The sequence below is a fragment of the Nematolebias whitei genome, chromosome 1 (assembly GCF_014905685.2).
Source record: "Nematolebias whitei isolate Nwh7 chromosome 1, NemWhi1, whole genome shotgun sequence".
Lineage (NCBI taxonomy): Eukaryota > Metazoa > Chordata > Actinopteri > Cyprinodontiformes > Rivulidae > Nematolebias > Nematolebias whitei.
The window spans coordinates 70975983-70986228 of NC_056498.1; the positions used below are offsets into that span (position 1 = coordinate 70975983).

The following is a 10246-nucleotide window of genomic DNA, read 5'->3' on the forward strand; positions in this document are numbered from 1 at the left end:
CAAAAGGTACTTCTGGTAGCTGCGGTAGAATATACTGGAAGAATGTGGACCGTTGATTGACGTGAACACAAAGATCAAACTAAAGAATTTCTATGTTGGAAAAAAAGGTCAAAGTCAGTGGTAGTAACGAATACAGTATACACAAAAAACAAAAGTGAATTTGATGTCAAAGAACTGAAAATAGGCATGAAAACTGCAAAGCATAGCAAATAACTGACTTTGAGTATGTGTATTAGTTGCTGTGGTCAATGCCAGTGGGGGGGGGTCTAACTGATCCTGGGGGCTCCTTTTCTGTTTAGTTTTGGGTTATGATTGATCATCGGTTTGTACATTTTTATTCATGCTGATTTGTTGATTGTGTACAGAAATAATAAATGTATTTATAAACACATCACTTCTGAAACACTTTTTTAAAATTATTATTTCTCATTCAGTTTTTTGCACCGTGTTAAAATGAGAATTCATCATGTGTCATTTGTCAGCTAATAAATGTGAAACAGACAAAAAACACCAGAAATCATCCACTGACACAAAACCTGTAGATTTTAACTGATTCAGTTCATTCACTGGTTTTATCACATTTGATTCTTGACGTTGAAACTTTTTGCTGCTGGAGAAGGAGATAATGACACAAGTGTGATTATTACCATTTTAGTCAAATCATCAGTTACAAGAACTTTTTTTTATTTTTTTGCACATTGACACAACATGAAGAAAATGTACCGTTTTATTTATTTTTTTTAAGTTACTCTTTGAAACTACATTTTAAAGTGATTTACCTTAAAACTTAAAATAAGAAAGATCAATTACAAAATGATGCCACTGGTGACCAAAACTACCCAAGAGACCTGGTAGGTCCACTTGCAGAGGGTGGGTGTCATATGGATGAGGTGCGTAGCGCTTTGGCTGGTAGCTGAAGGCAGGGGCCTTGGCGCTCCAACCCTTGCTTACTGAAACTGGCTCCTGAAACACAAAACATCACCTTTCTCCTGGGGAAAGATCCTGAGCTCCTGTCTGAGGTTGAGAGGTTGGATATATCCACGGGCAGCCCGAGTTCTGGATACAATTATACAATTTCAGGTCTCTTTTGTAAATGAGTCCTCGAAGCTCAATGGGATTAAGGTTGAATGAAAAAAACGATTACTTTGAGAGGGGATGGACCTTTATTCCACTCTGGAGTTTCCCATGGTGAGACGTACCAGGCAGGTGTGGGCCTACTTATAGCCCTCGGCTCGATACCTTCACATAAGAGTTTGATGAGAGAGTAGCTTCTCTAGATCTTTGGGCGAGGGCATGTCTGACTGTTTGTGCCTGTGGGCTGAACAGATGTTTGGAGTACCAAAAACCATGGCTGAGTTCACTGAGGTAGTTCCAAAGCTCCACGGTGGCTCTAGGGGTGGACGAGATCTGCTGCGTTCCTCAAGGCTCTGGATGTTGCAGAGCTGTCTTGGTTGATAGGCCTTTGCAACAACAACAGAGACATCAGTAGATGGGCAGACACTCCAGTCTGGTGATTGCCAGGTGGTTCTCCAATTCGAAGCGGGGGACTGGAGGGTATGTTTTAATTAAAGGGGAATCACAATCCTCGGTTTCCCCTGTAAGGTCTATTCAAAGGTGCTAGATAAGTCTGGCTGATGGTCAAACCTTGGATTCAGAAGGAACAAAGCAGGTTTTGTCCCAGCCGTGGAACACTGGACAGACTTATGTACCCTCATATAGGGTCTTCATGGGGACATGAGTTTGCCCAACCAGTCAACATGTGTTTTGTGCACTTGCAGAAGGCATTTGACCATGTTCCCAGAGGTGCACTGTGTGTGTGTGTGTGTGTGTGTGTGTGTGTGTGTGGGGGGGGTGCTCTGTATGAGATTGGGGATCTATTTTGATGATCCGTTCAATACAGTCAGCGCGAGTCTGGTTTGTATTGCTGGCAATAACATGGTGGGAGTTGGACTCCACCAGGAATGTACTTTGCTTATTTTTATTTTTTTTAAAGACCTCAGAACAAAACACAGTGAGAAAACTATAAATTAATATATCAATGTTATATGTGTAAGTAAAATAATTTGAAAAAATCTCATTTGTTGTTTGGAAGCTTTTCAACAAGACTCAAGTAAAATAAAATTGGCTATTAATGCAAGTTTTTTTTTTTTTTCCAGAGCATTTCAGTAAATGGACAGAAGTGGGGAGTGGTGGTGCAGAGGTTAGAAAAGGTGGGCCTGTGATCGGAAGGTCACCAGTTCAGCTCCCTGGATCGACAACATCCAAATGTGGGTGGGATAGGTGAAACACTCACACCTGCCTCCACTTGTCCCACTCTGGGCCCTTGAGCAAGGCCCTTGACCCCATCATCTGCTGCCCCGGGCGCCCTAGATAGCAGCTCTGTGCTCCACACAGAGGGCTGTGGTAGCTCTGGTCTGTGGTTGCGTCAGGAAGGGCATCCAGCATAAAAACAATCGCTAGGTCTTCGTGCAAGTTTGTTCGCTGTGGCGACCCCTGAAGAAGGGAACAGCTGAAAGAAGAAAAATAATAAATAGAAGTGACTGGTGTGTCAACAGTTTTTTTAAAAATTAATAAGCGATAATTAAAAAAGAAATTCTATTGTATTTGTAAACCCAATCATGCTTTCAACCCTGATTACTTTGCTTCATTTTATGAATTACTTGCAACGCGTGCGTTTTAAATCGCAGTTAATCGAACACATACAGAGACGCAAGCGGTTTACCCTCATGCTCAGAAAGATTCATAGCTCTTTCTGGTGTTCAACTGTTGTTTTGGTCCTATACACCTGCATTTTTTATTGATTTTGAGAGTGAGCTTGAGGATGACTCGCTGTGGCAACCCCTAAAAAAGGGAAAAGCCGAAAGAAGAATATTTATAAATTTGTTTTTGTGGTGTTTTAAGTTGTGATAGCGGTCCTCAACGTGCAGTGTTGCAGGGTTTTAGAATGACTAGAGTACAGATGAACACTTTTAGATTAATTTAAACGGACCGTAAGTAGGAACGAATCAATCTAGACCAACATGCTTGGCAAAATACTGACTTTGTGCATGCACATTAGTATCTGCAAAAAGGTCAGTTGCTATTTAAAGTCCTGTTTCACCAAATTTGTTGGCATTTGGACCACTGTGGTTCAAAGTGAAATTGTTTTTTGTGGCCTGGTTTAAGATTTTATAACAAAATACAAGCATGCAAGAACACTCTTTTATATCCGTGTAAATCTAAAAGTAAAAGAGTGATGGTTTAAAAGCTCACACCTAATGATAAAACAGATATGAAAAGATCCAACATTTTTCAGTCAGGTCATCTGGACAGTTTATTTATTTTTTTTGTGCTGAAACGTTTTGCCTTCGGTCCAGAAGGCTTCATCAGTCAAGGAAACGCACAACACGAAACTGATTCTTCCCCCAACAGCTTACTCCAAGGTGGAACAAACCAGTTCTGCTTGTGATAAGATGGTCTCTATGGTACGCCCCCTCCTCCATTGCCGGCCCTCTTCCTTGTTGACAGTCTTGTCAAACTGGTTGAAAACAACAAAGTCCATGCCCAATAATCCAGGTATACAATCCAACATTTTTCAGTCAGGTCAACTGGACAGTTTCTTTTTTTGTGCTGAAACATTTCGCCTTCTGTCCGGAAGGCTTCATCAGATAATGATAAAACAGATATGAAAAGAGTTTAATTACTGACAGTGTGATCCAGATTTCAGTTTAAGTGTTGTTCTGGTATAGATAGCTCCTCTTCACCAACCAAACCAGATAATCTGATTATTGGTGGAATATTTTAAATCTGGGGAAAAGGTGATTAGTTCTAGGATTTGTGTTCAATTTTAATGTAGGATCGGGAAGTTAATGAAGAAGTTTGACGACTAGGAAACGTGACCTGCGAGTCTGCGCGCAGGGCAGCAAACACCCAGGTAACAGTCCGTATGGCGGGAAATAACAGGAAGTGACACTACCAGAGCGGAAACGTAAATGTGTGCGTGACTTTATCAGTCAGAAAGCGAGCATGAAGATTTATTTCTGTGGCAGCATCCGTGGTGGGAGGGACGACGTGCACCTGTACCAGAAGATCGTGCGCAAGCTGCTGAGCTACGGGACCGTGCTGACCGAGCATGTAGCCAACACGGACTTGAGCGACGCAGGTGTCACGCGTACACGCACACAGTAGCGCTTTAGCTTTAAACTAAAGAAACATTGGAATGATTGACAGCTGTAAGTGAGATTTCCGGCGGCCATCTTGCGAGGAGCTACATGTTCTCAGCTGGAAGCCACACATCGTAAACACCATGTGTGCTGTGTCATCAGTCCAGAAGTGCTCAGATCATTCTGATTTGACTTAAATGAGCACGTGTCATGCATAAAAGACAAGAATAGTTTGAACTGAGCCTCCCAACCAGCACTGACCCAAATTCATACCTTTATTTATACAGGACCCAAACTGAACCAACACCAGTTCATCTAACCAGAGAGGTCCATTTCACTTAAACTCGTATATGGAGAGAGGATTTAAATTAGGGCTGGGGGATGTAGAAAAACCATTAAATCATAGTTTTATTATAACTTTGATAATTTTTTGTAAGTTTATGTTTTGTTGTTTTGCAAGATAAACAGTGCTTCCAAACTGTTTTCTAATCTGAAAAGATAGTCATGAAAGAGTGAAAATAAATCAACACTGTGTGCATGTGTATAAATCAGTTGGTAAAGCTGTGGCCTCTCAACGAGAAGGTTGCCTGATTGAATCCCAGTTAGGGACCTTTCTAGGTGGAGTTTGCATGTTCACTGGTGCCCATATCCAGCAGTCACTGTGCAAGAGATGAGGGACACCCTGGACAGGTCTCCAGTCCATCACAGGGACACATGGAGACAAACGAGACAAACCATTCACTCTCTCACTCACATCTAGGGGCAATTTAGAGTTACCAATCAGCCTAACATGCATGTTTTTGGTCTGTGGGAGGAAACGAGTACCCTGAGAAAACCCACACATGCACAGAGAGAACATGTAAACTCCATCCAGAAAGGCCTCCCCATCCAACGACTTTCTCGCTGAGAGGTGGCAGCTCTACCCACTGCGCCACAGTGCTGTCCCAGTGTACAAAACTCTGATAACCTAAACATAACAACAACAAAAATTGGGGGGATAAAGCACATGACATATGAAAACACCCAGCTGACAGCTGATTGATCATAATCTGTGATGTCACTGACACGCTGTGCTCTGATTGGACAGGAGAGGACTCTACAGCAAAAGGGGATCAAGCTATCCACGACCGAGATGTAGACTGGCTGCGGCAGTCTGATGGTGAGAGCAAATCGTTGTATTGATTGTGATGGATAAAAGACGACGTGGGCATTTTAGCCCTGAACGCTGTCTGGAGGTGATGTGTGACCTTTGACCTCTGTGTGTCAGTGATTGTTGCTGAAGTGACACAGCCATCTCTGGGCGTCGGCTACGAGCTGGGCCGAGTCGTCGACATGAAAAAGAAAGTGTTGTGTCTGTTCAGACCGTCGTCAGGACGCAGTGAGGTCACTTCCTGAGTTTCAGCGTAGCACTCTTGATTGGTTGTCGATAACTTCCTGTGTGTTTGCAGTTCTGTCGGCCATGATACGAGGAGCTGCAGACAGCCAACATTTTATGGTGAGAGATTACAACGAGGAGGAGGTGGAGAAAGTTCTGGATCAATTTTTCAGCAGCCTTAGTCGGACCTGAACAGGACGTGAAGAATAAACCTGACCTGCAGTGACCAATCAGATGGCAGGGCTGCTCATCCCACCTGATGAGCCAACCATTGTTCCCATGACGGTCACCTGACGGGTTTTGAATGTGAAGGGGTGCAGTTCTTGTTGTTGTAAACAAACAACTTGTTACCGTTTTGCAGAAAACATTTTGTAACTAAACCAAATAAAAACGTTTTTTTTTAGATTTTTGTGTGAAATTAGTTAAAACAGAGTTTACTGGAGTGTGCTCTGCTAGTTCAAATTGATTTAATAATTTACCAGTATATGCCTAATAGTTCTGCATTTCGGAATACTTAAATGGTTTGTGATTGGAAGAATGGCGAGGAGCGCAGTGAATGAACCAATCTTAGTAGTTTCAATGGATGTATTTGTATATAAAGTTAAGAAACAGCAGGTATATTGCTGTGTATATTTTTCCAAGTCAATCAGTTTAAAATGTAAAGTTAAAAATATTAAATAGGATATTATTAAGTAGGATAAAACATTTAAAAGTAGAAATAGTCAAGTCAGATTTATTTGTATAGTACATTTAAAACAGGAACACCAAAGTGCTTAACAAATATCACAGCATCAAATAAAAAACAAGTTATAATTACAGCATCATGAATAAAAACACAAAACATCAGAAACAATGAAGTACTAAATCAGATCACCCTGTGCTAAATGTCAAGGAATAAAACAAGAACACAATCAGAAACAATTGAAATACTACAGGATCAATAAAGGTATGATAAAACAAAACTATTTAAACAAGATCACTGAACATCACACAAACTGTCAGTCCTGTCGTCTGGTCCCATGGATGGATAATAGATTTATGAGAGTTTCACTCATCAACATATCTTTCAATTATCGGAGGATCCAGATGTTCAGGGTGTTTTGGAAATTATTTTGTTTTTCATTGCTCGCATTTCTTCTTTTTGGTTTTGTGTTTTAGTATATGATCAATAAATTCATATAAAAATAGTAATGAACAGTGAAGAACAAAATATGTATTAATTAAACATTGAAATTTCGCGAGAATCTCCGGGATTTGATATGTAGTTCAGTTTTCTGCCGCTAGGTGTCGCTAACTCATCACCACGTTGATTGAGCCGCCATGAAGACAGAAGAAGAAGCTGCTCCCTTCTTGTCTGAAACAGGACTGACCCTTCGCACTGAAGCAGTCCAGTCCACCAACCGAACCGAACCGAACTGAGCTGAAGCTGGTTCACCGTCAGAGCCAACATGAACGAGTCGGCAGGAGTTCGGTTCAGACGGCTGAACAGACCGCAGGTCATCACGGAGGAAGTTCCGGAGCGGAGACACAAAGGATCCAGGTGAGACCCGAACCGGAACAGGTGTTGTGCCTCAGGAGCTCACAAAGCAGGAAACACAAACACTGTATATACATATCAATCCCCATCTGCATTTTTCTTATAAAGATCAATATTAAAATATTATAGCGAACAGTATAGTACGATAATATATTTTTTTCAATGTTATGATTAAATAATATCACTGCAATATGCATGTTTTTAACCAATTTATATCTAAAATTTGCACCTTTCAATAAGTTGTTTGAGTATTGGGGCAGCTGTGGTTCAGTGGTTTCAGCAGTTGTCCTCATTGAGCGAGCTGAAGGTTTGATTCCTGCAGAAAGAAGTCACATTTCAAAGTGTCCCTGGGCAAGACGCTGAAACCCTTAATTGTTTTTAGAGATGTAGCAGAGTGATGTGTGTGGAGTGGTACATGAGGTCACTGATTGTGTTGTAAAGCACTTTGCGTTAGTACTTTTGTTACTATTGTTGTGTTTTATCCTGGTTGGCTGTAAAGGAGCTATATAAGTTATTGTGCAAGTATTGTTAACGTGCGAGCGCTCCTTTTGTAAATGTTGTTACTATTGTGCAAGTGCTGTTATTTTTGTAAGTATTTTTATTGTGCGAGTATTGTTATTGTCAGTGTTGTATTTATGAGTGTTATTGTGCAAGTGGTATTTATTGTGACAGACATATTTCATGTCCTCGACCTTGTCTGGGACATTTCAAAAACTCTCCCAGATGTGTATGTTGAAGATCTCACAGACAAGGGGCTCCACCAGATGTTCACAGTTCATCCTCTTTATTCAGTTTGGGTTGATCAGGTTTGTCCAGCAGCCTTCCTCACCACAGGACTCATTATCAAGTGGGGATCAGTTGACAGCGCTGGTACCAAGATTTGGTACCAAGTCTCGTTCTGGACCACTCTATGCTCAGACATTGTGTTTGTTATGGGCAGTTTATGCCCAGTACTGAGGTCTGGTAACAGAACACCAACATTTACAACGTATATAATCTAAACATAAGATCTAAATGATATTCTAACCTCACATTCTAGTTCTGGGTCTTATCCAGCAGTGGTGTCACGTTTACTTCTCCATAGTTAGTTCATGTCATCAATCAGAATGCCCTGCCACAGGTTATGGGCTCTCGAGGCTGCCTCTTTTTTTATTTTCCAGGCTGAGCCCAAAGAACCAAATCAAAATCACCAGAAACCTGCTGGCGAGCTCTCCCCAGTGCCTGGCTCTAGGGCAGTGCTCTGGTTTTCCTCATTTCAGGTCATGCATCTTGATGAATGTGTTGCTAGTTTATCAAGGTTTTTGAGTTGCCTTTAGTTTCACCCCTCCCCAAATCACCTTTGCAATGGAAGACTCTAACCCCTCTTCCTTTTAAGGTGGAAATTCAGCATTTTTATTAAAACAAGTGACCAGACAAATTTAAATCTAGCATGTTGTGGACAAGTGATTTTGTCTTCTCAATCCAAATGTCAATGAAGTCTCTCTGGACGTTTCAGCACCTACAGTGGGAAGGTGTTTCAGGTGACTCTGCTGTCACTGGGGGGGTTTCTGCTTTTTCCTCTCCTTGTCATCATCCTCATCCTTGAGTCACCCATCCAGCCAGAAGCTTTCAGGTGAGCCCAACATAAAGCACTGTTTTTAGAAGGTTTCTGTCCTGAACATCTGCTGCATTCTGCTGGCTGTCTTTGTGTCTGCAGTTTGAAGGACCCCCCTTCAATGAAGGGCTGCTGGGAGCCAAACCTGAAGCTTCGAGAGGCCCAGAGACTCTTCGAAGACCAGCTTATTGGACCAGAGTCCATCACCAACATCGGAGGTCAGAGAAACTCACCCTCTTCCCTCAGGGTCCCTGTAATCCTAATCCTGAAGTACCAGAGTCCAGTTTTAGGCTCAGATTGAACCAGAACAGTTCTGCACGTGCTCAGTGATGTGTTTGTCTTTCTGTTTGCAGACGTCCTTTTCACTGGAACAGCTGATGGCAAAATCTTAAAGCTAATTGGTCAAAAAATTGTCACAGTGGCAAGACTCGGCAGCCCGCCGTGCGGTAAGAAAATCTGTCTGTGACGTTCGGCCGTCTCACCTAAACATCAAACACTAGAGTAGTTCATGGACATGGTGGGCGGGGCCTATCCTAGAGATCAGAGAGTGAGAGGCTGGGTCACTCCTGGTCAGGTAAAGAGTCCATCGCAGATAAAAACTTTATTTAGGTAGCTTGTTTCAAAAACAAAGTTTGGACATCATATGTTAGAATTACTTTGATTAATGAAAACATTTTGTGTTCTGACTGCCCTGACTGGTCAGCTCTGGTGACCTGACTCTGACCACTAACCTGCGTTTTATTTAATTATTTGACATTTATTTTACCAGTGAACTGTTTAAGCACCAGTTATTCACAAATTTGCATCAACTCTTTGGACAGAGTATATTTTCCACTGTAAATGTTGCTCTGCCCTATAAGTTGCATCAGTCCAAATATGCCTAATAAAGTGGAAAAATTCATAAATAAGTCTGAATTTTAACAAGATTAACATTTAAAAACAATTATTTGTTTGCTTGAAATTATAGTAAAGGTGTGTCTCAGTTGAACTTTTACTTAATAAATGCACTTCTTCATTGGTCAAATCAGCTGCATTACACCGGGGCGGTGCAGCGAAATGAAGCTGATTTGACTGTTGCTCCAAGTGAGCTGGACGAAGGTGGAAGAGTATGGCAAGTTGACTGTGTCATTAATAGCCACTTTTACCTATTACATGACACAACAGCATGCCGTACTACTCGAGCGCCATCTAGCGGCTGAAAATGGTAGTGTTCAATATTTTCAGTCTGAATGAATGAAAACGGTCATATCTCAGCCAAAAATTGGTTTATAAATATGAGAAAAAAATCCATAAATACGTCACTTCGGCGTATAAGACACAGGTCATGCAAATTGTTCCAAAAACCGCGACTTATACAGTGAAAAATACGGTAATTGTTCTGACTCATGTTTATGATCGGCCATCAACATTTTAAGTTTTCCAAGAGAAACTGTATTCAACCAGAAAGAAAAGTTTTAGTATTAAAAATAATTGTTGTTTTTATTTATAATATGATCTGGACATGGACGCCAGAGACTCCTGTGACCCTCAAATGAAGAAGTGGGTAAAAGTAATGGATGAATGGATATGCTTTATTTTAGAAGCTATTGTATTGTTTA

At 41.2% G+C, this 10246-nt stretch overlaps 2 protein-coding genes across 2 annotated transcripts in view; both read left to right on the top strand.

Annotated features, from left to right (window-relative positions):
* Positions 1-3967: 3967 nt before the first annotated feature.
* Positions 3968-5709, top strand: dnph1 (2'-deoxynucleoside 5'-phosphate N-hydrolase 1). The gene is made up of 4 exons (XM_037687284.1): positions 3968-4141; positions 5230-5301; positions 5410-5520; positions 5591-5709. Exons 1-4 carry the CDS (start codon positions 4006-4008, stop codon positions 5707-5709), a joined length of 438 nt encoding a protein of 145 aa, XP_037543212.1. The 5' UTR covers positions 3968-4005.
* A 1122-nt stretch (positions 5710-6831) lies between these two features.
* The window catches only part of LOC119419921 (adipocyte plasma membrane associated protein), a 12082-nt gene continuing 8667 nt past the window's right edge, over positions 6832-10246 (top strand). The window contains exons 1-4 of the mRNA XM_037687295.1: positions 6832-7057; positions 8550-8666; positions 8751-8866; positions 9002-9094. Of these exons, the coding sequence (XP_037543223.1) occupies positions 6966-7057; positions 8550-8666; positions 8751-8866; positions 9002-9094 (418 nt within the window). The 5' untranslated portion in view covers positions 6832-6965. The remainder of the gene's footprint in view (positions 7058-8549; positions 8667-8750; positions 8867-9001; positions 9095-10246) is intronic.

Bases quoted from the DNA above. Each gene is read 5' to 3' on its own strand.
- dnph1 (XM_037687284.1), top strand. From the start codon at position 4,006: ATGAAGATTTATTTCTGTGGCAGCATCCGTGGTGGGAGGGACGACGTG. The intron at 5,302-5,409 runs GTGAGAGCAAAT...TCTGTGTGTCAG, and splicing joins CTGGCTGCGGCAGTCTGATG to TGATTGTTGCTGAAGTGACA. The intron at 5,521-5,590 runs GTGAGGTCACTT...GTGTGTTTGCAG, and splicing joins CAGACCGTCGTCAGGACGCA to TTCTGTCGGCCATGATACGA.